Genomic DNA, 27,533 nt, shown 5'->3' with positions numbered 1-27,533 from the left:
TATATTGATTGTATTATTATTTACTAATTTTAAACGAATTTTATTGATTTTAATCATACAATTTTAATTGTGTGTTTTAAATTTGTTTCAATTGGCAATGACGTCATCGTCCTCAATCCGTTCCCGTGTGAAGCAACGGGAAAATGGACGTCAAAAATGGACAGAAAAAAGGAGCTTACATTTCACTATAAAGTCCCGTTTAGGAGCAAGATGTGTCGATGTATAGGTAGGTAATTTGTGGGTAATTCTTAAAATACTATTTGTTTCTTAATTTGAGATTTGTAGGTAGCCTAAACGGACAATTTTGTGGCGTGGGTCGTCGCGTCGTGAACGGCCGAACCCCTTTTCGGAAGTTCGTTGACCCGCACTCCGCAGATTAGCAAAACAGTACTGAATCGGGCATCACGTATTGAATGCGTGATCAATGTTGTGCCCATTCTTGAAAATCACGCATTCTCGAGAATGGGCATGCACATTCTTGAGAATGTGCAACTGGATCCTTGCTCAATCTTGGCAAAAAAATAACTCTTCCAGATTGAGCGCACATTCTTGAGAATGCGCGACAAGATAACGGTCTTGTCGATGCCGAGCACCGGCTGCGCTTGGCAAGTCTAGCTAAATCCTCGTTCACTGATTCTCAATAATACTGTTGCAACGCAAGGCGCTGAAAAGTAGAGTGGATATGATAAGTAAAGGCGTATTGATATGGGGGGGGGCGGGGGACCGGGAAAATATAAGAGACATAATAATACTAGTGCAAAGAATTCTGATTTTTGGGATAATAAAAGCGGGGGGGGGGGGGGGGGGGGGGGGACGTAAGAATGAAGAATGTGAAGAATGAGAATGAATACTGCGACATCCCATAGTGCTAATGCTATTTCCCATTTAAATTGCCACCAATTTATTGTTCACATCCCACCATAACGTCGCAGAGCTGGATTCTATCTAGTCAAAACAGTAATTTTGGCAGCTTCTGGACATCGGGTTTTTTTCGTGGCACGCATATGATACATGCAGGGACTTGTAACTTGTCTAGCCTAAACAAAGCACTTCCCAGACTAGTTCCCAGTCCTCCGTTATTACAAAACTTCCCATAGTGGATAGAAAAAAGCAATAATAACAGGTTTAATTTGATTCAAATTATCGTAGTTATACGAGTACAGAAGCATAGCACATTTTCTTTCCTCTTTATATGAATTGTTTCCCTTTTAACCGCTATACAATTCATTTAACATAATTATGTCGTGCAATATTTGTTAAGATTGGGCAAAATTCATAAATTGTGCACGTGATATTCCCACCCAATCTTAAGAATGAGCGCTCATTCTTAAGAACGCGTGCTCGTTCTTAAGAATGGGCGCTCATTCTTAAGAATGCGCGCCCATTCTCGAGAATGTGCATGCCCATTCTCGAGAATGCGTGATTTTCAAGAATGGGCACAACATAAACACAAAAGTAAAGGGGGAAATGTTGGCCCCCTTCACTGCACAGCAGTGACACTTTTGTGTTGGTGGTGAAGTTGGAGACATTATAATCAGAATTAAAGCCTAGCCTACTAGTTTGATTTTTTTATGTATGCTCAAATGCATAATTAATGTTTCTTTTTAGTTTCTTTTTTCATTGTTTATTGCCAGCATGATTGTCATGATTGTGTTAAGCTGATCGACGCATCTGCGCTGTTGGTCAATCGCGCTGTGTTTTATCATGGAGCAAGGAAATATAGACCCACTCATGTATGGTTTGCGAATGAGCGGAGTAAGCTGATCAGTCAATCGTGCTGCCCTTTTGGTCAATCGCATTGCAATCTTGCTGCCATTGGTCAAGGTACCCTCCAGTGTTGTAGTCGAGACCGGATAGTCCGAGACCGAGACCAAGACCGAGACCTGAAGATTCGAGACCGAGACCGAGACCGAGACCAGCCCCTTCAAGGCGGACCGAGACCGAGACCAATATGGTCCGAGACCGAGACCGAGACCGAGACCGCTGATAATAAATAACAATAGTCGAAATAAAAAACAAGACACGTTATTATAGTTGAAACTTGTAACCTTTCTATTCACAAAGATTACAGACCAAAATTTTGACCAGTGGCAGTGTTGACAAATTGATACATGACATGTTACTTGAGCAAAAAGTAGTTATACTTAAGAAATATGGGCTGCACCCAGTCTTGACAAAGGTAAAAGTTAAAGGTAGATGTTTCATCTGTTATAGGAACTCGGATCCTAAACTCCACAGTCACCCCTTGGTTTCAGCTATGACTTCTAACGGATATTTAAAGATGCAATTTTAATTTTACATTGTGCCTCTTGTTTCCTAAAATAAATATAGGACCTAACTTCTAACAAGACTTGTGTACTTGATTTTAAAAAATGGGAGCTAAAAAATGTTGAATCAATTTTTAAATTTCTGTCATAGAATGTGGACTTGTACATGTAGACCCACAAGTTGCGAGGTGGTAGCCAGAATGTGCCAGATATGGATTTTTAATTTTTTTCTGAACAGGATTTTAATTTTTGAGGAATAATGGGGTACTTCAAACTGAGCAGCCAGAAAATGGGGTCTCATCATACACTCTCGTGGCAATAGTGAGTGGTAACTGGTAAGAGTGTGTGAGTTCAATGCTGGAAAATCAGGTAGAAAAATTTACTTTTTCTTCAAAATACTGTCCCAAATTAAAGAGATCATTAGATGGGGTCGAAAATATAACTAATTTGAAGCACCTCATTTATTATCAGAATACAAAATGCAAGTGATTACGCCCACAGGGGTGGGCTAAACTACACAATCCCCGAAAATGGTTGACCCTTATTGCATAAATTGTTACAAGTTTATTCTTTGCTTTATGTGCCCGACTCAACAGATAGATGCCGAACTTGTTCCAAATCGTTCAGTGACTGGTACTGCTGCAGCTTTACATGTACTTTGGAGACTTTCCAACGTGCAGTCGAGTCCAAACCGACCGCGATATATAACAAGCTTGATCTACGGGCTAGCAAATGTTTTAACTATTGTACTGAACGAAGTGAACAAAAAGTAATCGATCGAGCTGTAAAAGCTACATATTGCTGGTCTCGACCCGAGACCAGCCAAAATATCGAGACCAAAGGGGACCGAGACCGAGACCAAGACCGAGACCACAGCTTCCGAGACCGAGACCGAGACCGAGACCAGCAAAAAGTGGTCTCGAGACCGGTCTCGAGACCGAGACCGGTCTCGAGACCTACAACACTGGTACCCTCATGTTTCCTCTGTAAATGTTAAGGCAGTGGATATTTTGCTGTCACCGGCATTATACTTCCTAACGCTGATTTGCTGTCACTGTCAGTGTGCTCTGAGAACCAATGTCAGTAGTTTCGATGGAATCACTGCAAGACACTTCGGTTCTCGGACTCTTCTTTTCCCTTTTAATAAACTAAAACTATCCCAACTATACATTTGAAGACGACAAATAGTACATGAAAAATGGTCATCAATTGGTGGATTCAAAACAGGTATCTTTCAATCTATAGCTAATCTCACAATCTAGACTAGTACTGTGGTAGCTCGATGACACTAAGTAATTAACAATTGCACGACGTCATTTTCTTTTCTCATAAATAAACATACATGAAACTTTCCCATCAAAACAGCCAATCACAGCGCACTGACGGCAAAATGGAGGTATATTGCTGGTGAAGGCAAAATGCCACTGTCGAATGTTAAGTTAAACACTAGGTGGATTTTCCGTGACTATGACTTTTGAAATATGACTAGCCAAAAAAAAACCCCAAAAACAAAAAACAAAACTCAATAAAAATGTGCAATCTCCTGACTTCAAGAGACCATCAGTTTAAACAGAAAATACATACATACTTACTTCTACATGTACATGAGGCTGCTCATTAGGGCTGTAGGCCCCTACCGAATATTCCAATATTGGGATATTCAATCCACCAAATATCTGAACAGCATTTTATTAAATAGAACATTCAAAAACATAAACAGTCCCAAGAAGATAATAAAACACGTCTGTGATGTATTTTTATTGGTATTGAGTGGTTTTATTCTTTGCCAAAAGCAACATTTTTGTGAACAGCCACTTAATTACACACATGAATTGAATGCTTCCATAAAAAAATCCTTAAAATCTGTCAAATATCAATCAGTTCAGCTTCCTTAAATAAATACATGCATGCCTATCATAAACATTCATAATTTTTTTTACCTTGGATGTCGATGTTCAAATATTCCAATATTCGATCAAATACAAGTTCCAATTTACTAAATTTTTCAAAAATACACACTGCTCATTTTCAGCATGTTTTTTTTTTTTTCTAGTCTCAGATTCTGTGTTTCACAACAGGTGACAATTCTTTTATATTTTATTGAACGTGGTGTGAGTGCCTAGGCAGAAGTATGCCAAGTGCTGCTTTGCGTGGGCGTGTCAAGGAAGTAGAAAGCAAATCACTTGGCAACGGACCCCGCACCAATTACCCTCACACACACTGATTCAGGTGCATGCACGCTGACCGTGGGGGTGGGGTGGGATGGGGGGGGGGGTTGCTCTGATGAGTCAAATCCTCTATCGACCCTGTGGTTGTCATAGACGCCCACTCTTAAGTGGGAAATTGAATACTTCCAATAATTAAAACCAAAGCGCGGGGTTGTTAGGGACTACATAGAGTAGACTTGTCGGGATGTCAAGTAGTTTGAGTTGGTGACTGATAGTCCGTGGGATTGGGTTCATATTTTGCCTGTTTCTTGGGTTGCTGTTGTGACTTCCATACACGTCTTGCCAGGTTCGTTTTTCTAGGGAAAGGCTTTGTAAATGTAGGTACATGTAGGCACTGGTACCGATACAGTACAGTTTGTGTTTTAGGTTACTTTTCAGTTTATGACATACATCTCTAAATGTAGATGTGTACATGTTCCATAGCATTTCTATGTTAAGTGTATCATGTATGCCTGGAATCTATATAAATTAATTCATTTTTGGAGGTCAATTGTAAAACTTATTTTGGTCTTCTTGTTGTACGTGTATTGAGCGCACACAAATGTACATTTGTAAATGTATATTTTAAGTCTGATTTGTAATTTTATCCCCCAAAGTAGTGGCTCATTTTACGGGCGAAAGATCTTTTCTCAGTTTTGCATATGTACAGAGCATATCTTTGTATATTTGCAGATTTCTTTGTCGTGTTTCTGTGTGCACAGTATTGTGTAAAAGAAAAGAAAAAGTGATTTTTTTTCTTAGTCTTTTGTATGAGTGCGTCAATACTTTGTTGGTGACGTATAGCACTTGCTGTTTGTGTTTGACATTTTCGATGGGCTGTTATATTTAACCGGTAACTGGTTAGAGAAAATATTTCAAAAGTTAATTATTTTACTCAGCAGTGCAGTGAGTGTGCAATTTACTTTGCATTCCGCTGATTGCATGTACGTATTATTTGTTTTCGACGTTCGTCGGTATTTAATTATTGGTTCAGTTGTCAAGAACAGAACAATTTGATTAACTTTTGACTTGAGGAGCTGAAAACAGAATGAATCGTTGTGTAGCTGTAGCTTCGTTGAAACGTTTGTGGAAAATGAGCAAACGGATTTAGAAAAGTTTTCATTTAAACGTTTAAACGTCACATCCTTACATGTACATGTAGGTAGAGTACGATAAGACAATTTCCATGAACAGGTAAGTACTAGTATCACATTTGTGTGAACAGAATGCCAAAGGTGTGGGTTAAAGATTATGCAATGTGCTTTTCATTCATTGTACCCAGTCACTGCTACCTAGTAGCCTTTAATTTCTCTGAAAGGTGTTTCCTTGTCTGGGAGCATGAAAAGAAAGTCTAGAGTAGGCCTGTTGTTATGATTGAATGAACAGAATGATGAAAGGAGAAGTGCGTGGGCCTGACCTGAATATTGGTTGAGAATTGGTGTGGTAAGAAATGCAGATTAAATTGAATTTCTGGCCTTGGGACCCTTGAATCAAGATGTGAGCAGATTGCCTTTCTGATTGAAGTGGATATTCGCAAATTCTGATCTGGTGTGTGGGTTGGGTGAAGTGTTGTCCTTTCAGCTGTTCAGGGAGTGGGCCATTCAAAAGACATGCAAGGATTGGATTATGATTATGTGGCAGGGCCAAGTTGTCTTGTAAATTTTTGTGTAATTTTTAGTGTATTAAATAGGAGTAGCTCCCCTATAGAGGTATCGGAACATAGAGCACTCTTAGGCCAAAAAAAAGTCTCCGGTTTCTGGTATGGAGCTTGCCCAAAAAGTGGTGCGGCGACGCGGCTTTTTTTTTTTTACCTGATTTTTTTGCCTCACATGTCGGCTGATGACTGCAAATGGTGCCCGACTAAACTTAGTGCAAATATTATGGGAGACCAGAGAGGCCACATACATGTAAAGCTTATTCTCGACCATAACCCAATCTAAAAACACGTTAAAATTGTGCAGCAAGAGGATTCCAGTCAAACCAGTGAGTTTGGCGGTTTTGAGACATCATCTTTCATTGAAAACAAAACTTTTTCATTTTGCCGACGCGCATGGCTACGGCGACGCGCGCGCATACCAGAAACCGGAGACTTTTTTGGGGGGCCTAACATACAGGACACATTATTACAGTTCACACTATTATAAATACAGTAAACATACAAGTAATAAGTTTGAGGAAGAACAATTTACAATGTACATGTAAGTATAATTACGCCATCGAAACCCAAAGTTCTACATGTACAAGAAAAAACAATTATTTGTCTTGTACATTGTACATGTACATGTACATGAACGTTTTAGGAAGTGATTATGCTTGCATACATCATGGAGACTTATTCCTCCATGCATACATGTAGTACTCTGACAGAATATTCTACATGTACATGTATTTGTATAAAATGAATAGGGTCCCAAGTTCAACTTTTATTGAACGCAAGGGTTATAAAATATGGGTCTTTTTTTCTAAATTTTTATCAAGCTGTGATTTATACAGCACATTTAAAAAAATCCCGAGTGAACTATTTTACCCACCCTTGTTTTTTCAGACAAGTGTTTGGTCTTGTTCGCTGCTCAAATATTGATTTAAAATTTAGAGGGACCAAAGTACAGGGACACGGGCCATATTTAATCAATCGATGCGTAAATTGTGTTACTGGGCAATGACGAATGTGCATACAATGTGTCGTTGATTTGTATCGTATTAGTCAGCGTGATAACATTGTGATAATTATCTGTGAATCATTGTATCCCAATTAATACAATTTATGATGTACATGGTCGGTACAAGTGGGGTAAATTTTGCAATTTGCAGTACGTTTTTTGGTGGTGCATGCATCATTTTGAAATATTTTTGGCACTTTAAAAATTGTAACGTAAACATGTTAATAGAACAAAAATGTGCATGTGAATGTACATGTACATGTACATTTCCAACATGTGAGCATTGGAAAGGTACATGTAAAGACGTGTGATAAAAAAAAAAATGTGATTGTGACCTTTACAATGAACAACTTGCAGTGTACATGTGCATCATACATGTACATGTACATGTAACATACATGTAACAAATTACATTAGATTATTTTCATCGACTGTTTCATTGTTCATACATGTACATAAAAATTAGAATTGAATGCCTCTAGTGTTAAACACAGAATTATCACGGGTCAAAGGTACATGTATGCACGTACACGTATATGACATGTACATGTACAGTGCACATTGATGTACATACAGGTTCTATGAGTCATAATCATTTTTGTGGCTGCACAGTCAGCTCTCGTTAATTCTGGTTATAGCAAACATAAAGCCTACACCTACAGGCATAGCTTGTAAGTCCTGACTGTTCATTTGTGTGTGCAGCGAACACTGTTCATTTGTGTGGGACTGGCACTACAAAATTCTGATATAACAAACATTTTTGGCTTGGTCTGGCTGAGTTTGTATTAACCCTAACCACCCCAACTCCATGAAAATCCATCCTCCTATTTTGGTGGATTTTGGGGGACTTGGTCCAGAAGGCCTGGCGTGACTACATGTAAATATTGATGGAGTATGATGGACTTGGGCCTAATGGCCTGAAGCAGTGTAGGGGTATCTGATTGATTTTGCCTAGCTTCCTGTACTGCTATTGTGATAAAAGCCATGTGTAGCAAGTCCATGAATGTCAACCAGTGCGTCAGTGGTGGATTTCATAATGTCATGTGCAGTTTTGTATTGGACGCACAGTGATTGATGGATTTTGATGGACTTGGTCCAGTTTCTAGTAAAAGACGCTATGGAGTTAAGGTTAATGAGAGTCAACATACAAAGTACATTAGCCCTCCTATGCAAATTTATGCATCCTGTGCCAAGTTGCCCTAAAAGTCAAAATCAGTCAAGTGACTGTTTTTAACAGTTAAGAGCTCCCGGCCTACATAAAGCAGGATTGACTTGTTGTATCTGTGTATGTAACTTTATACAACTATGCTTTGACTGTAGGTGATTGATCAGCCAGCTGTGCCTGCCACTTGCCTGTTCTTTTTTTGTCTGTTGACTGAATTTGACTAGTCACAGTGCTTGCTTGAAATATGATCTGACTGTTGGTGACTAGCCTGTGTAAAAGGCATGGCAGGGGAAGACGATTGATTGTTTGACTGTCTGTGACTGTTCAAACAGCAGGAGGGTTAAGAGCATGTACAAAATGTATGCGTACATGCACTGTACATGCATACAATGTACATGTACTTGTAAGTTTATTTAAATTCTGCGTCACATTAAAGTCACCGGCATTCTTCAGGAGTTTGTGGGTTTTTCCATGTAGTAGTTTATATTTATATTGAATTTTTCATTCGCCAGTGCTTCCCTTTGTTAAGAAATAATCCGAAACCAACTAAAATGAGGTCAAAATTGTGACATTGTGGGAAAAGAATTCAACCATGATATTAATCTGTGATGCCCTCCAAAGATTGATAAAGTGTGTAAATAATGCTGGGTTCAAAAAGGTAATTGGGGTTTACGGACCGTCAACTCGTACCGTACATGTATATGTAGTTTGTCTTGACAATTTTGTTTCGATACTGCTACTGATCTAGCTGGGGAAGGTTCCTAAACACGTTACGTGTCCTAGCAAAAACGCTTAGAAAGTAAAAGTTTGTTGTCTATCTTTCTGTTTTCTTGCCTTTTGTTTTTTTCACTGTCTCTGTAACATGCTTGGAAAGAAACAGTTTTATCTTAATCAAGATCGAAAGTTAGAGGTTCGAAGGCGATCAGATACTGCCCTAGTTCTAACCATAAACAATGTCGACTGGCGATCCGCCGACGTTACTCCAATGACGCGGCAGGTAGTCTGCAGGAAACAAAAGTCTTTTGGTTCCGGGGGAAGTATGGTTGCAAAGCTGAAACTTAAGGTATTGTTCATTTTTGTATTTGTTGTTATAGATAACTTGCAGTAAACATCCAGTATGGATAGGTTGATGAGAAGGTAACAGACTGCGGACTGCAGGAACTATCGCCCATCTAAGGATGGAGAAAATACCGGAGGTAACACCGATGCACTGTCGGACACAGCCAGAGGCAGCCATGGTGAACGGCCACTCGACCGTCATTTCTGAGGAAGAGGAAGAAGACATGGAGGTCAGCGGCGTGTCAAAGGTCACGACTGAGGTCAACGGGATGGACTCGCAGGCCTACCACAACGGCCTCAAGAACATCACCGAGACCAATCTGAGCGCGCTCCATGACACCATGCGCGACTGCGACGCGAACGGCAACGGGCGGAACGGATTCCGCAAGTTGCGCTTCGACGCCGGCCAGCTCCGCCCTGAGGAAAACGGTCACCCGGCGCCCTGCCCCATCGGTTCCCCAATGCTTCCCAACGGCGACGACATGAGCGGGGGCCACTCCAGGACTTTAGACCCAAGCAGGTTAAGCCTGGATTTGCCCGATTCCCTAGTGATCGAAACGTCGGAAACGCCCACCACCCCATCAGAGGAGGAACATCGGAACAATCTCATAAAGCAAGGTGGTGTGTCACAGGATCTTGCTGGGGGTCTGTCGCCGGTTACGGCGTGCGTGAGGGACAAACTCCCCCCACCCAGGGAGTCGCTTCTCCTGAGACTATTTGAGTCCAAGTTACTGGACGCCTCCATTGCCATTACCCACTTGTATAAATCTAAGGAGCCCGGTGTACAGACTTATATTGGTAAGTGTTACGATGAAATAAGCCCTTCCCATGAAATATAATTTCGCGCACGCATGAGCTCATATTCCACTGTTTGGCAAAGTCCTTCATGCGTCAAATGTCAAAAGCTGGTTGCACTGAGGGCTGTGGTTTACTCTCCAGCATTTGCGAAAATTATGCTTAAGGAAAACATGATACTTACCTTTTTCAAGACTTTCATTCTAATAAACTGCTATAATGAAAAAGTGACGCTGGTACTTTTCACATTTTACTTTAAGAGCATTTTCAAAGTCCACGTTGCATAAAGGTTACAACTTCTTTTCCCCTACAGCTAATAAATTATTCAGCTTAGACGAGTTTGATTTTGACTTCTACTTGCCCCAAGTTCTCAACATCTATCTGCACATGAGTGACTTGGCCGAGGTTCTCAAACCCTACATTATCCACAGGTGAGTCAACAAGATGTGGTCTTTTTTTCTTTTTTTTTGAAGTAATACTTCATATGTCATCTTTTTTTTGGTCCTAGAGGGTGAGCGTAGTGTCCTGTCCTCTTTGCTCCTGATTGATTGACTGACTGACTCCCCCATTGTTCTGTCACTCCTGAGCCGGGCAGTGCTATTGTATAGGATTACCCTGTAATGCCAATAATTGGGCAAAATTCAAGAAAGCCAGCATAGTGTCCGCTTTGTACCTATCTCACTGTCTTGACTGGCCAACTGTCACTCATGAGCCGGGCAGTGCTATCATATAGGATTGCCCGTTAAAGGCAGAGTAGATCATTTGCAGCTTTCCAAAAAGTAACGGACGAAATTATTGTTGAAAAGCTTAACTCGGTTTAAAGATAGTAATGGCACTAAACTCCCTGTGAAATTATTCTGTCTAGCATTCTGTTATTTTGAAGAAAACAATAAAAGAAGGCCATTTCCGAAGATACGCCAAGTGACACATTTTTGGAATTTTAATAGAACTTTGTGCACTTTGGGACCAGCTTTTCAGCTTTTTTTCGCGATTATACACAGATGTAAATCCAGCATAGACTTCTCGCTCAACGTGGTCTGGCTCCTGGAGGCCTACATGCACAATACGGGTGTGCAGACCCGCAAGCACTCGCGGGGCACCAGGTTACGCAACCAGATCCTCTCGGAGGAGCTGAGACCGGCTAACAAGGGTACCAAGAAGGAGCCGGCCGGGAATGTCGGCAACCCACCGACGAGCCCGACGACCGTCCTGTCGCCGATGAAGAAGACGCACACGCGGTCGCGGTCGGACGCCTCATGCTGTATGTATCAATGGCATCTTTGCCCTACATGTAACTCTAACCCTTTGTCTACAAAACCCTGCCTAATGCAAGAACATGCAACACTTCAAAGTTAGAAGCCCAGGCATGATATTTTTCAGACTTTTTTAATCCGTAAAAAAGACATTATTTGTATAGAAAGATATGTATCTTTCAGAAATTTCATAATTTTTCAGATTATTTTTTTTAAAAAATTAACAATCACATCCCTGGAAGCCTAACTCAGTGTAACAAGATCCATGTTTGTTTGTCTTGCAATCTTGAATTTCTTGGATAAGAATTAAACACCCATTTCTGTTCGGCATTCCAGAGTCCCAAAAGAACCCCAAAAGATATTAGGCCCGACCCTAATCAAACCAAATAAAAACGGTGGTTTAATTTTCCATTGGTTACACCATGGAATCGCTCTGCTACAGTTCTGCAACTGAGTCAATTCTCTGAAAACTCTCACATGAAGTTGCTACTGTTTCAAATGTCAAACTTAATTTAGATCTTAAGAATAAATTTGTCTCTTTGTTTTTTGGGGACAATTTCCAGTAGTCACCGCCCAGGCTGCCACAGTCACCCTTCGCCGGGTCAGTAGCACCTCGTCGGCTGCCTCCATGGGGGACCTCTCCTCGGGCCACGCCTTTGACAGCGGGTGTACCTGCTTCGACAACACGGCCAACGTGCTGAACCTCATGAAGGGGGGACACCGGCCCAAGCTGGAATGTCATTGTCAGGTAAGAGCAGGGTCCTGACGTCCGCCCCTCCCTTCCTAAAAAAGAAAAAAAACAGAAATCACATTGTGATTTTGTACAGGAGTATGTTACAAATGACGTTTGAAAACAGTGAATTAAAGCTACAGTCCATCATTTGCAGCTATCCAAAAAGTAGCTGACGTAATTATTCTTGAACAACATACTTGGTTGAAAGATAGTAAGGGAACTAAACTCCCTGTGAAATGATTCCTTCTGGCAAGCTGTCATTTTGAAGAAATTAACGAAAGTTGGCCTTTCCAATTGGTCGTTGCTGTAATTTGTTGGATCGGTGCGCGACATCACGTAGCTGCAATCGGCTCAGTGAGTACACGTTTCGGACGCTGAATTCAGGCCCAATTCAAAGCATGAGTCAGCTGAAGCTAAGCTGAAAGTTTATCAGGTTAGTTGTTCAGCACCCTTCTTTATATCTTGAGCACTTTTGTTGCTTCAAACGAAGAAAATGCACAAATTACAAATGATTGACTTTACCTTTAAAGCTTTTCTTTTTTTATTTCGTTTTATATCTGTACAGGCCCCAAGATTGGCCGTCGAGTTGGAGTTCATCAGAGCTCTGATGGCTATTGGGAACCGGTTACAGGGGCTACCGACCAGAGAAATGAGAAGTAAGCAAGTAGACAATTTACATACAATCATGAAACAGCCAGTATGGATTGGAAGTTCATTGAGAACTTCTCACTAAAAACCAAATTACATGTATTATAACCCTAGCCTTATCAAATCTTCCAAAACTTCCTTGCATAAGTGGACGATTCTGCAGGATTGAGGCTATGGCAAAAATGTGTGGCTTATTTTGCAGGATGCACTGTGTCAAGGTCTTAGGCAGGACCTTGTGTTGCTTATGCTCAGTTTGTATACATAAATATAGGCCTGGATTATACTTCAAATCCTCTGCACTGCTCCAGGATGTCACTGGCTCTGCCTCAACATATTGACAGTGATTGCTGGAGGATTTTGCAGGATTGAGGCAGTGGTCACCCCTCCAAAGACCACATGTTTATAGAAATATCAGACAGGTTTGGAGGATTGAGGCTGTATGCAATTTTTACATGAAAGCAGTTGGAGGATTTTGCAGGATTGAGGTTGCATCCCAGCAAAAATGCCTAGGGAGTTAGGGTTAACATTCAACCAAAAACCTGCTTCTATAAATAGAGCGAGCACAATGGCTTTTGAAATGTCAAAAGCAGAGTTGGAAATACACTTGCAAGACAAAGCTGGACTGTCTTGTTCAGGAAATATAGTTGAAGTCGGAAAAAGTCCAATATTTGACCAATATTTTGTCTGTGTTTTGTCTTTCCCGACAGCGAGTAGATTACTAGCAGAGTTGTCCATGCTCAACATGAATCTACCAGCTCGGATCTGGTTGCCCTCCCACTCAGAGTTTGACTATCACATCGTCAGAATCCCCCACGCGTCAGGGGTGGTGCTCAACTCCAAAGACAAGGTAAAAAAAAAGTTGTGAAACAAATGGTCATTAAACTGATTTGGCAACTTCGATTAGAGGCGGCTTTTATGGTGGAACAACGCTCGTGTTCAAGTCGTACGCATGCAGTTAGTGTTTCTTTGACCAATAGGTTGCCAAAATGCACGCTTGCTTCAATTTTTCGGATGAGTGTGTCTAAGCATGGTTTCATTGTGACATCACTGCTGATGTATTGTTTTTACCAACAGGCACCATACCTAATCTACGTGGAGGTCCTGGAATGCGACAACAAGCACACTGCCCCGCTTCCCCAGAAGATCCTGGAGAACACGCTGCGCTACACCAAGTCGGAGGAGAACCTGCAGAAGTACTTCATGAACGACAACCACATCTCCTACACACCACCGGGGACGTTCTCCATCTATCACCAGAACGACTCGGACCACGACTGCTGGTCGCAGGAGGACGATGAGATCTTGCAGGTGAGTCTGGACTCTGCGCGCACAAGTGCGCCCTCAATGGTGACAAAGAGATAGGTTGAAGGACGCTATTTCGGGCGAATAAGAACCGCGTGAACTATTTCAATGAAAGTGTCCGGACCGACTGACTATCTCTTGTGACTTAGCCTGGTTGTTGACTCATGAAGAAAGCCGGGCAGTGCTGTTGTATAGGATTACCCTGTAACAATAGGCTAAACCCGGCTCATTGTGTTCACCAGATGCATGAACAGACTTCCAGTGAATCGCCATTCAGAATCAATTGGATAGAATTATGCACTCTGAGACTAGCTTTACCAAAGTTGTCTTGTTTTGTCTTGACCCCAGCAATACCAGTATTCCAAGAAGAACGGGTCTAGCGACACCATCTCCCAGATGTCACATGACAGCACCACCAGCACGGACAGCAAGGAGCCAGTCTACATCGCAGCGGGGGACGTCAGGCGCAGACTGACGGAGTATCTGACCGCGCCCAGCACCTACTTCAAGGTCAAAATCAAGTCCTGGAATTTAGTATCATTATTAACCCTAACTTCCTAGCATAATTTACTAGGAACCATACCCATCCTGGCAAATTCCAACACCATATGGGAAACAGCACACACATATTTCTGACTTTGATTCTGGAGGTGTGCCAACCCAATGTAAAGGACTGTCAGTTTAGGGGTACTGTACCCATCCTGACAGATTCCAACAAAAAGTGCCGTTGGGGTTGGATGGATTGAGTTCTGTTAAGGTTAATTGTATCTGGTCGTGAAAGCTAGGATTCTACCAATGTGTCTGTACAGGGTGACCCCAATCAAATGTACCCTTGAAACATTTGCCTTTTTTCCAAAACGTGATCGGTGAATTTTTATGTTATGGATATCAGATTGAAGTTGAGAGCATTTTCTTTCACATACGGAAAAAAAATCGTAAAAACAGCACTTTGGGTTGCTGAGAAAATGCCAATTATGTAAAAGAAGTGATTTTTAAATATCCTTTTCAAAGGTGCTTCAAACAGTGAAACATGTTACTGTGAGCCCTCTGTGCAATTGTCTTTCATTTGTGCAATTTCTTTAGTATTTTGACATATTTATACTGAAAAGGTTTAAAATAGAACTAAAAAGGATAAGATACCTGTTCAGGTGAAAAATAAATGGCATTTCCATCAAATTCATTGGTACTCATGTCTGTGCCGTGTTGTTTGTAAGGATTATGACACAATGCGCTAAATGCATTTCATGCTCAAACAGATACAGTGTAGATCCTTAACTGTGGTAATGCCGTTGGAATGGACCCAAAAAAATTGTGTTACATAATTGGCATAGTCAAAGCCAGTCAATCCTGCTTAATCTAGGCAGTGAGCACTCAACTGTTCAAAACAGTCGATTGATTTTGACCTGTTAAATGGCTTCAAGGGTAACTAATGGAAACCTTTCTCTTACCATCTCCAGCGTGATCCAGAGGACCCATCGGCCGCGGCCCTTAAGGAACCCTGGGAGGAGAAGGTCAAGCGGATCCGAGAGTCCTCCCCCTATGGCCATCTGCCCAACTGGCATCTTCTGTCTGTCATCGTCAAGTGCGGTGACGACTTGAGACTGGAGCTACTGGCATATCAACTGCTAAAGCAACTACAGGTAGGACAAGAAATACCTGTCCAAAATCTTATAATTTTCAAAATGTATGATGAAATTATCAATTTTCAAAATGTATGATGTGTATCATGGCCTAGCGGTCAAGAACATCGGACTCATGCTCTGGTGTTTCAGAGGCAGCAGTGGCCCTGGGTTTGAGCCCGCTAAGTGGACACTTGTGCCCTTGGGCAAGGCACTTAACCATTGTTGCTTCGTCCTTCGGATGGGACGTAAAGCCGTAGGTCCCGTGTGTTGTGTAATCCAATGCACGTTAAAGAGTCCAGTGACACTTGTCGCTAAGAGAAGGGGTTTGCCCCGGTGTTTCTGGTCTCCTGTATAAACTCCCACGCCGAGTATTTAGGAGATGAACCAACCAAGAACAAGAACCAAGAAGAGTGTCAATTAGAACCTAAGTGTGAAATAACAGGCAAAATAAAATCTGGCCAACGTTACTCACTCATTAGTGCACAAAATTCTCCAAACTTTAAGTAAGGCAAAGATGCGGTCCTCGTTATTTCATCATTCAAGTTTGAGGTTTTCAGTCACATTTCAAAGGAGAGTTTACGTCCATGTTTTCCTCTCAGAATATCTGGAAGCAGGAGCATGTGCCGCTGTGGGTCCGTCCTTCCCACATCGTGGTCACTTCCAGCAACAGCGGTCTGATTGAACCTATCATCAACGCGGTCTCGCTGCATCAGATCAAGAAGAACAGCAAGGTTGGTCAAATGCTTCCAGAATTTAACCCCGTGGTAACCAACTTCATAAGGTTACAACTGTGGCATTGTTCAATGGGACTACTCTCATTGTCTCAGAGTTGGCCGTTCATGCACTGGTGTTGATGGTTCAATGCAGCAAGGTCCTACAGACTTTTACACCTGATGCTCTGTTACTAAATGTGCAAAGAGATTAAGCAGGAAGTCGTTGGTTCGAGTTCCACCCGAGTGGGACTCGAACCAACGACTCCCTGCTTACTGGTGCAGATATCTTAATACCACTAGACCACCGAGCTTGTTGGGGTCGGCTTGCTGGTTCGAGTCCAGTAGAGCCATTTGATGCCAATCACATGTCTCTTTATAAGCATACAAGGGATGAACAAGTATTAAGCTTGTGAATTGTTCTCACAAGCCGCATTTGACAACACTGAATCTAAAGCATAAATGTTTGTGAGGGGCAAAATTAATATTAAAATGTTAAATGTGTTTTGCAGGTGTCGTTGCTGAACTACTTCTACAGTGAGTTTGGCGGGCCCAGCACAGAGGGATTCCTGACCGCGCAGAAGAACTTCGTGCAGAGCTGTGCTGCCTACTGCCTGGTCTGCTACTTGATACAAGTTAAAGATCGGTGAGACAATTATCAATATTATCCATCGACGGTTATCCATTACCAATTATCCCTTATATCTATTGGTCCTGTTGACTAAGTGCGGGCCCAGTTCCGAAATTGATAATTTTGAGCAAATAATAAACATTAACTTTGACATTCTCCGGTTTTTTTTTCTCTCAGACACAACGGGAACATCTTACTAGACCCGACCGGCCATATCATCCATATTGACTTCGGCTTCATCCTGTCCTCGTCGCCCCGCAACCTGGGCTTTGAGGCGTCCCACTTCAAACTCACACCGGAGTTTGTTGAGGTGAGTCTAATTCGTAATCAATCAGACAATCAACTGCTAGTGAAAAATTCCAGCAAGTTCCCTTACCAAAGACATACGCATTGAGTGTCCATTATACTTTAACTAAACACCGCAATAAAAGAAAGTCCACACTCATTGGAGGGGTCATAATTTTGAATCTGATCGTCTTACGATGCCGTCATTTCTATAGACCTTTGGGGATGTTGTTAGCTACATTTTGATACCCCGTTTGCACCAAAGACTGTAAATCGTCCAACACTGACAACGGTTTATGAAAAATGATGCATCTACTTTTTCGGTCTCCAATTTGTAGGTCATGGGAGGCGTCGGCAGTGACATGTTTGAGTACTTCAAGATCTTGATGCTTCAAGGGTTGATAGCGGCCAGGAAACACCAGGATAAACTGGTTCAACTAGTAGAAGTCCTGCAATCAGGTTAGTTAACTGTTTAACTGGTTAACAGTTTCATCTTAAACTTCCTTCTTTGTAATTGGAGCCTTATGCCTTGGAATAAATTCAATTTATAGTTAACCTGATGCTTCCTTTGTTGGCATAAACAGCTTGATAACCATCTCTGCCTTCAGATACCCACTCATTCCTGGGTGGAGAGTAGCAATTGGAGTAAAATGTCTTGCCCGTGGACACCACAACTTCACAGGCTTAACACAAACCCACAATCTCCAGAAGTGCCTACAAGATTTTGAGTTCTACACACCAAACAAGTCTAGACCTGTAATGTATTGTTTTCTCCCGTCTCTTTCATCTCAGGTACCCAACTGACCTGTTTCAAGCAAGGAGCCAGCACCGTCCGAGCGTTTCGTGACCGCTTCCACACCAACCTCACCGAAGAACAGCTCCAGCTCTGGACTCAGAACATGGTGGAATCCAGCATGCATTCTCTGACCACGCGACTCTACGACGGTTTCCAATACCTCACCAATGGTATATTCATCTGAGAGAGGTCGACACCAACACTAACAGATAGCGGGGAACCAGTTAGGATCGTTAAATATCCACATGGCTGTAAGATGGTTTCCAGTGCCTCACCGGGCCACAGCATGACGGTTTCCATTACCTTTCCATTACCTTACTCGTAGCGGGGTACCAGTTGGGATTGCCGAGTACCAGTTTAGATATATGTATCCATGCGTACTTTGGTTTTTAGCATATTCATCCCATCGGCAGGTATGAAACTGCAGGGTACCAGTTTTGATTGACAGATACATCTTAGCAGTGTTGCACCTACACAGTAATTTTCGGTTACCAACCAGTACAATACATATGGGATATAATCATGCCCGTTGGCCCATGTGTACTGCAAACACAGGAAGACGTGGAACCGTGTAGAAGTGCATATTGTAAAAGCACAGGGTTTTTAAAAATGAAGAATGAATTTTGGAGCACATCGGCGTTAGTTGCCAGTTTCAAGTAAAAAGTATGTGAAGTGTATGCGGTGTACATGTATACTAGGATTTGCATGCTAATGTACAAATTGTATAAAACTGTACAATAAACAAAAAAGCTAATTTTATATTAAGCCATTTAAAAAAAAAAGTAGGCATTATTAGCAAGTGGGCGAATGATCTTCGTAGAATCTTGTGAAAATCTAGTGATTTTGTTTCTTCTGCTATTGAGAAGCCCATTATGTACAAATTAAAAAGTGGCTGCGCAAAATGTTGAGGTTAGTTGTGATTGAACAGCGCCCTCCGTTGTTGAGTGAATACTAGCTGGAGTCTTGGACCGGTTCCCCGACTCGTTATTGTGTGTATGAGCTTTGGAGGGGGCGGGAACCAGTCCGCTGGATTCTGTGTGCAATTTCTTGATTTTTGAATCTTGCCTTCTTAGTTTTAAGCAGATTGCGGAAAAAAACTTCATTTTGCTCAAGCGGGCCGCTTGCAATGCAGTGCGTTTTTTTCAGCAAAATGGTGGCAAATCTGCAATTTTGTGAGGTGCGCATGTCTGTGTTAAATGGTCCCTCTCTGAAAGACGGTTTCTCGTATGTTAAAAAAAAAACAGGAAGTATTTATTCAATTTACAAACGAAGTGTTTTAATAGCTAGCTGTGAGCCGGTCCCGCATTTTTTCCCGTGATTAGTTAAGCCGGCAGACTTTTTAGCGCCCTCATTAGTAGGCCTACACCATATAAGATATTTATTTACCATTTCACGTTGTGCAAACATGTGGCTTAGTGGATGGCATACTCGCCTAGCCTCGCAGGCAACGCCGCTTGAGTTTGAGTCCCGGCCAGCCTGAAACTTGGTTTTTTTGTGTCCCAAAAGTGATATATGTCTTCTCTTATTGTTTAACAACAGAAACAATCGCAGACCGGTTCACAGTCAAATATACACTGCCATTTAGAAAACAACTTCTCAACAATTATTCTTGACATAAAACTAAAATAGGCTCAGCAAAAAATTAGTTACCAGTTACCAACTAAAGGTGATGTGCTTATATGTGCTTGACCTGTCAGGCAACTGGTACTCAGCAGATTTTTGGCATGCTTGTGCATTTGTTAAGTTGTTTTGAGGTTTTTTCAGGTAAAACAGTTTTATGGGCATTGCATTAATAAATTGAACTTGGCAACTTGTGGGAATTCAAAGCAGGGGACTTAACATGTATCTGATCAATCCAACAAAATGAGTTTTATGTAGGATTGTTTTTTCTAAGTAAACTTTCTTTGTACATTGCATACTGACAAAAATTGTGATATGCCTCATTTTGTAGTATTGGATCTTGTATTTATATCCTCAGTTTGCAATATTGGGTTACATTATTTTGCTTTTAATAACGAAACTTAAATCTCAAGAAACTGTGAAAAACTAAAACTATGGCATTTCTGTGGATCATTTTTGACTTGACAATATTTGTCAAATTTCAAGTTGTGCCTGTAAGAAGCAAAATGTAAAAAAATTGTTAAAAGACAAATTATCGTAGAAATATTTAGCAAAAACAATGCAAGAATGTAAAAAATCAAAATCACTTTTTTTCTTTTTTCATTATAACCAATCAGCTTGGTGTATATTGCGTAAGTGAAACTTGTCACCATGGAAACAGTGATGTCATTGTTTAATTGTACAAATTTGAGATGTGGTTTCGAGTGATGTGTAATTGTTAAATGCATGAATGAATCAGTAAGATAAACAGAAGCTAATTTGTCTGAATTTGAAAGGTCAATGCTGACGAGAAAGTCAGAATTCTCGTGTTATGACCTCTGAAATGACCTGGTAAGGAAAATGACCTGGGAATGATTGTGGAATGACCCGGAAATTCTTTGCATGTTTTGTGTGGGACAGGTCGTGGTCAAGCCAGGAAAAAATGACCTTGGTTTGACCTTTGACGACCTCACATGACCTTTGGTAGGTCTAGAGATTTGCATGCCTTAAAAAAAAGTCATTTCACATGACAAGAATTTGTCAGGAACGTGACCCAGCTTTTTCTGGTGATATGACCCGATACTGACCTTTAAATTAGTCTTGTCCTCAAGCCACAGTTTTTGTACTTGAGAAGAATTTTGAGAAGTTCGAGACTATAGTCGAGTTAAACGTATTTGCATGATTAATATAAAAGTAAAAGTATACATTGTCAATATGGTATGTCTTGTATGATTTTGTATGATTTGTAGTAAACATGATTATATTACTGTAATTTATTTTTTGAAATTAAGATAAAAAGTACACTGAATCAATTTGCACAAGTGCCCAAATGTCGGCTGTAAGCCAACATATGAAAAACACTTATATATTTTTAATGTAATAATTCCTATTCTACACAGTGGAATGTATCGTATTTGTGTACACTTGTGTTAAAATTCCAATCAATCTAGCTGTTGAATTTTCGAAAGTAGATTCCTTGCTTTTGAGACCATTTGTAAACCAAATTTTGAACTTGGATAAAAAAAATACACATCTTAATTGCTAGAAGTAAAAAAAAGACAAGTCTAGCCAAGCTGGTTCAAGCGCACACAAAATCATTTTCAATGGTTCAGAATGGTCTACACTAGGCCTGGGCGAGTAGTGGATTTTTCTACTCGAGTACTCACAAAGAAATGACTCACGAGTAGTCGAGTACTCGGGAGTAGTTAACCAAATTCCCATAAAAGCAGAAAAATTACATTTAGTTAGTACGACATGAAGTAACTTACAAGGAAATAGCGTGCAAGTCACACGTAGTACCACTGTGTGACGTTTTGAGTCATTTATTCGAATTTTTGGGGTGTTTTTGATGAATGGAATCCTAGGGAGACAGAGGTGGAGGGAGTGTTTCCCTGTTTGCAGGGGACGTATTAAGCCGTGAACCCTAAACCCTAAATTGCTACTCGCGCCAGGACGAGTACTCGAGTAGATAAAACACCATGAGTTGAACGAGTAGCATTAACTACTCACGAGATGGAGACTTGATGTAGAAAAAAGGTTTTCCTTCCTAAAATGGACATTCTTATCCCACAGTAAATCCACCCATACAGCCATAGATCTACCGTAGTTGTCCGTATAATTTTTCGATAGTTCCACTTCGATGTTGCATACATGTATGTACATTGTACTTCCATAGTGTAATATGTATTGTGTAAATTGATTCCATGTTATGTACAGCATTCTTTGTTATACCCTTATATGTGTACAGAGTGCATTTGTAATAAAAACAGAACATCAAAAACTCATATGAAATGCTAAAAAGAGTGTCTAACTTTTTTGTGGGAGTTTGGATTGCACTTAACTCCTAGCCCCGCCCCTCCCCCTCCCCTCCCCGCCCCCCGCCCTCCTTCCAACAAAACTTTCTATAATGTACTGCAGGCAAACTTTCTATAATGTATTGCAGGCAAGAGGAAGTATTTACCATTGTGTCACAATTGATTAATTTGTCTCTTTTAATGTGAAAGCAATGAATTAATGATTTCGGGATAGACATGTCATTATGAAGAAATTGGTTGACCCCTTGCAATTTTTTTCAAAAAATAAAATTGCTCTTAACGTCCTGGAAAGATTCCAAAGGGACCCTCCAACACATTGCAACTCGATTTCGGGATGGATATGTGATGACGAAGAAATTAAGGTTTTTTTAGGCCAAATTTCATTTAAAAAAATGTAAGGTTAACCCCTTGCATTTTTTGTCAATTTTTGTCAAAAAAATGAAATTGCTCCAAAATTCCTAGAAAGACTCCTAAGGGCCCCTAAAACACATTCCAACTCGATTTCGGGACAGATTATGTCATTATGAAAAAATACATTTTTGGGGGGGGGGGGGGCCCAAATTTCATAAAAAAGGTAAGGTTAACCCCTTGCATTTTTGTCAATTTTGGTCAAAAAATTAAATTGCTCCAAACATCCTAGAAAGACTCGTAAGGGACCCTAAAACACATTGCAACTCGATTTCAGGATAAATTATGTCATTATGAAGAAATTCATTTTTTTGGCCAAGTTTCATAAAAAAGTAAGGTTAACCCCTTGCATTTTTTGTCAATTTTGGTCAAAAAATGAAATTGCTCCAAACTTCCTAGAAAGACTCATAAGGGACCCTAAAACACATTGCAACTCGATTTGGGGATATATAATATCATTATGAAGAAATTCATTTTTTGGCCAAATTTCATAAAAAAGTAAGGTTAACCCCTTGCATTTTTTGTCAATTTTGGTCAAAAAGTGAAATTGCTCCAAACTTCATAGAAAGACTCATAAGGGACCCTAAAACACATTGCAACTCGATTTCGGTACACATTATTTCTTTATGAAGAAACTCATTTTGGGGGGTAAAATTCATAAAAAAGTAAGGTGAACCCCTTGCATTTTTTGTCAATTTTTGTCAAAAAATGAAATTGCTCCAAACTTCCTAGAAAGACTACTAAGGGACCCTAAAACACATTGCAAATCGATTTCGGGACAGATTATGTCATCATGAAGAAATTCATTTTTGGGGGCCAAATTTCATAAAAAAAGTAAGGCTAACCCTTTGCATTTTTTTGTCAATTTTTGTCAAAAAATGAAATTGTTCAAAACTTCCTAGAAAGACTCCTAAGGGACCCTAAAACACATTCCAACTCGATTTCGGGACAGATTATGTCATTTTGAAGAAATTCATTTTTTGGCCAAATTTATGATAAAAAAGTAAGGTTAACCCCTTACATTTTTTGTCAATTTTTGTCAAAAAATGAAATTGCTCCAAACTTCCTAGAAAGACTCATAAGGGACCCAAAAACACATTGCAACTCGATTTCGGGACAGATTATGTCATTTTGAAGAAATTCATTTTTTGGCTAAATTTCATAAAAAAGTAAGGTTAACCCCTTGCATTTTTTGTCAATTTTAATTAAAAAATGAAATTGCTCCAAACTTCCTAGAAAGACTCCTAGGGGACCCTAAAACACATTGCAACTCGATTTCGGGACAGATTATGTCATTATGAAGAAATTAATTTTTGGGGTGCCAAATTTCATAAAAAGTAAGGTTAACCCCTTGCATTTTTTGTCAATTTTTGTCAAAAAATGAAATTGCTCCAAACTTCCTAGAAAGGCTCCTAGGGGACCCTAAAACACACTGCAAATCGATTTCGGGACAGATTATGTCATCATGAAGAAATTAATTTTTGGGGTGCCAAATTTCATAAAAAGTAAGGTTAACCCCTTGCATTTTTTGTCAATTTTTGTAAAAAAATGAAATTGCTCCAAACTTCCTAGAAAGACTCCTAGGGGACCCTAAAACACATTGCAAATCGATTTCGGGACAGATTATGTCATTATGAAGAAATTAATTTTTGGGGTGCCAAATTTCATAAAAAGTAAGGTTAACCCCTTGCATTTTTTGTCAATTTTGGTCAAAAAATGAAATTGCTCCAAACTTCCTAGAAAGACTCATAAGGGACCCTAAAACACATTGCAACTCGATTTGGGGATATATAATATCATTATGAAGAAATTCATTTTTTGGCCAAATTTCATAAAAAAGTAAGGTTAACCCCTTGCATTTTTTGTCAATTTTGGTCAAAAAGTGAAATTGCTCCAAACTTCATAGAAAGACTCATAAGGGACCCTAAAACACATTGCAACTCGATTTCGGTACACATTATTTCTTTATGAAGAAACTCATTTTGGGGGGTAAAATTCATAAAAAAGTAAGGTGAACCCCTTGCATTTTTTGTCAATTTTTGTCAAAAAATGAAATTGCTCCAAACTTCCTAGAAAGACTACTAAGGGACCCTAAAACACATTGCAAATCGATTTCGGGACAGATTATGTCATCATGAAGAAATTCATTTTTGGGGGCCAAATTTCATAAAAAAAGTAAGGCTAACCCTTTGCATTTTTTTGTCAATTTTTGTCAAAAAATGAAATTGTTCAAAACTTCCTAGAAAGACTCCTAAGGGACCCTAAAACACATTCCAACTCGATTTCGGGACAGATTATGTCATTTTGAAGAAATTTATTTTTTGGCCAAATTTATGATAAAAAAGTAAGGTTAACCCCTTACATTTTTTGTCAATTTTTGTCAAAAAATGAAATTGCTCCAAACTTCCTAGAAAGACTCATAAGGGACCCAAAAACACATTGCAACTCGATTTCGGGACAGATTATGTCATTTTGAAGAAATTCATTTTTTGGCTAAATTTCATAAAAAAGTAAGGTTAACCCCTTGCATTTTTTGTCAATTTTAATTAAAAAATGAAATTGCTCCAAACTTCCTAGAAAGACTCCTAGGGGACCCTAAAACACATTGCAACTCGATTTCGGGACAGATTATGTCATTATGAAGAAATTAATTTTTGGGGTGCCAAATTTCATAAAAAGTAAGGTTAACCCCTTGCATTTTTTGTCAATTTTTGTCAAAAAATGAAATTGCTCCAAACTTCCTAGAAAGGCTCCTAGGGGACCCTAAAACACACTGCAAATCGATTTCGGGACAGATTATGTCATCATGAAGAAATTAATTTTTGGGGTGCCAAATTTCATAAAAAGTAAGGTTAACCCCTTGCATTTTTTGTCAATTTTTGTAAAAAAATGAAATTGCTCCAAACTTCCTAGAAAGACTCCTAGGGGACCCTAAAACACATTGCAAATCGATTTCGGGACAGATTATGTCATTATGAAGAAATTAATTTTTGGGGTGCCAAATTTCATAAAAAGTAAGGTTAACCCCTTGCATTTTTTGTCAATTTTGGTCAAAAAATGAAATTGCTCCAAACTTCCTAGAAAGACTCATAAGGGACCCTAAAACACATTGCAACTCGATTTGGGGATATATAATATCATTATGAAGAAATTCATTTTTTGGCCAAATTTCATAAAAAAGTAAGGTTAACCCCTTGCATTTTTTGTCAATTTTGGTCAAAAAGTGAAATTGCTCCAAACTTCATAGAAAGACTCATAAGGGACCCTAAAACACATTGCAACTCGATTTCGGTACACATTATTTCTTTATGAAGAAACTCATTTTGGGGGGTAAAATTCATAAAAAAGTAAGGTGAACCCCTTGCATTTTTTGTCAATTTTTGTCAAAAAATGAAATTGCTCCAAACTTCCTAGAAAGACTACTAAGGGACCCTAAAACACATTGCAAATCGATTTCGGGACAGATTATGTCATCATGAAGAAATTCATTTTTGGGGGCCAAATTTCATAAAAAAAGTAAGGCTAACCCTTTGCATTTTTTTGTCAATTTTTGTCAAAAAATGAAATTGTTCAAAACTTCCTAGAAAGACTCCTAAGGGACCCTAAAACACATTCCAACTCGATTTCGGGACAGATTATGTCATTTTGAAGAAATTCATTTTTTGGCCAAATTTATGATAAAAAAGTAAGGTTAACCCCTTACATTTTTTGTCAATTTTTGTCAAAAAATGAAATTGCTCCAAACTTCCTAGAAAGACTCATAAGGGACCCAAAAACACATTGCAACTCGATTTCGGGACAGATTATGTCATTTTGAAGAAATTCATTTTTTGGCTAAATTTCATAAAAAAGTAAGGTTAACCCCTTGCATTTTTTGTCAATTTTAATTAAAAAATGAAATTGCTCCAAACTTCCTAGAAAGACTCCTAGGGGACCCTAAAACACATTGCAACTCGATTTCGGGACAGATTATGTCATTATGAAGAAATTAATTTTTGGGGTGCCAAATTTCATAAAAAGTAAGGTTAACCCCTTGCATTTTTTGTCAATTTTTGTCAAAAAATGAAATTGCTCCAAACTTCCTAGAAAGGCTCCTAGGGGACCCTAAAACACACTGCAACTCGATTTCGGGGCAAATTATGTCATCATGAAGAAATTCATTTTTGGGGGCCAAATTTCATAAAAAAAGTAAGGCTAACCCTTGCATTTTTTTGTCAATTTTTGTCAAAAAATGAAATTGTTCAAAACTTCCTAGAAAGACTCCTAAGAGACCCTAAAACACATTCCAACTCGATTTCGGGACAGATTATGTCATTTTGAAGAAATTCATTTTTTGGCCAAATTTATGATAAAAAAGTAAGGTTAACCCCTTACATTTTTTGTCAATTTTTGTCAAAAAATGAAATTGCTCCAAACTTCCTAGAAAGACTCATAAGGGACCCCAAAACACATTGCAACTCGATTTCGGGACAGATTATGTCATTTTGAAGAAATTCATTTTTTGGCTAAATTTCATAAAAAAGTAAGGTTAACCCCTTGCATTTTTTGTCAATTTTAATTAAAAAATGAAATTGCTCCAAACTTCCTAGAAAGACTACTAAGGGACCCTAAAACACATTGCAACTCGATTTCGTGACAGAGTATGTCATTATGAAGAAATTCATTTTTTTGGGCCAAATTTAAAAAAAAAGTAAGGTGCACCCCTTGCATTTTTTGGTAAATTTTTGTCAAAAAATGAAATTGCTCCAAACTCCCTAGAAAGACTCATAAGGGACCCCAAAACACATTCCAAATCGATTTCGGGACAGATTATGTCTTCATGAAGAAATTCACTCGATTTTGGGATTATGTGTCATTAAGAAGAAATTCATTTTTTTGGCCAAATTTCATAAAAGGTAAGGTTAACCTTACTTAAAAGGTATGGTAAAGTTGCCCCCACCCCCCCCAAAAAATACATATTTACCTATTAATATTAAAAAAAATCTCCTTTTTTTGAGGCAAAGATTAAGCAAGAAGTCATGTATACAGCTATTTTTCTTATTTTTTCCCCCAATTTTTCCCAATAACTCAAATGTTTT

At 39.5% G+C, this 27,533-nt stretch overlaps 1 protein-coding gene across 2 annotated transcripts; it reads left to right on the top strand.

Annotated features, from left to right (window-relative positions):
• Positions 1-106: 106 nt before the first annotated feature.
• LOC119724903 (phosphatidylinositol 4-kinase beta-like) lies at positions 107-22,024 on the top strand. Of its 2 annotated transcripts, XM_038196203.1 has the most exons (15): positions 107-226; positions 9,394-10,156; positions 10,467-10,584; positions 11,155-11,414; positions 11,970-12,154; positions 12,705-12,795; positions 13,495-13,634; positions 13,862-14,095; positions 14,438-14,599; positions 15,547-15,729; positions 16,311-16,442; positions 16,934-17,067; positions 17,230-17,362; positions 17,676-17,796; positions 18,130-22,024. In XM_038196203.1, the coding sequence occupies exons 2-15, from the start codon at positions 9,478-9,480 to the stop codon at positions 18,315-18,317; spliced, it is 2,760 nt and encodes a 919-aa protein (XP_038052131.1). In that variant the 5' UTR covers positions 107-226; positions 9,394-9,477; the 3' UTR covers positions 18,318-22,024. The 2 variants fall into 2 exon arrangements, with proteins under 2 accessions (XP_038052131.1, XP_038052133.1); XM_038196205.1 differs by lacking the exon at positions 107-226 and having other exon boundaries at positions 9,478-10,156; positions 11,973-12,154; positions 18,130-18,317.
• Positions 22,025-27,533: the final 5,509 nt, after the last annotated feature.

The sequence above is a fragment of the Patiria miniata genome, unplaced genomic scaffold (genome assembly GCF_015706575.1).
Source record: "Patiria miniata isolate m_02_andy unplaced genomic scaffold, ASM1570657v1 HiC_scaffold_18, whole genome shotgun sequence".
Classification (NCBI taxonomy): Eukaryota; Metazoa; Echinodermata; class Asteroidea; order Valvatida; family Asterinidae; genus Patiria; species Patiria miniata.
This window is presented reverse-complemented; position numbering and strand designations above follow the sequence as displayed.

What these genes read in the sequence shown, in the direction of transcription:
- LOC119724903 (XM_038196203.1), top strand. Translation starts at nt 9,478, where the DNA reads ATGGAGAAAATACCGGAGGTAACACCGATGCACTGTCGGACACAGCCA. An exon ending in GCGGTCGGACGCCTCATGCT is followed by an intron (nt 11,415 to 11,969) that starts GTATGTATCAAT and finishes GACAATTTCCAG; the next exon opens with TAGTCACCGCCCAGGCTGCC. An exon ending in AGGACGATGAGATCTTGCAG is followed by an intron (nt 14,096 to 14,437) that starts GTGAGTCTGGAC and finishes TCTTGACCCCAG; the next exon opens with CAATACCAGTATTCCAAGAA.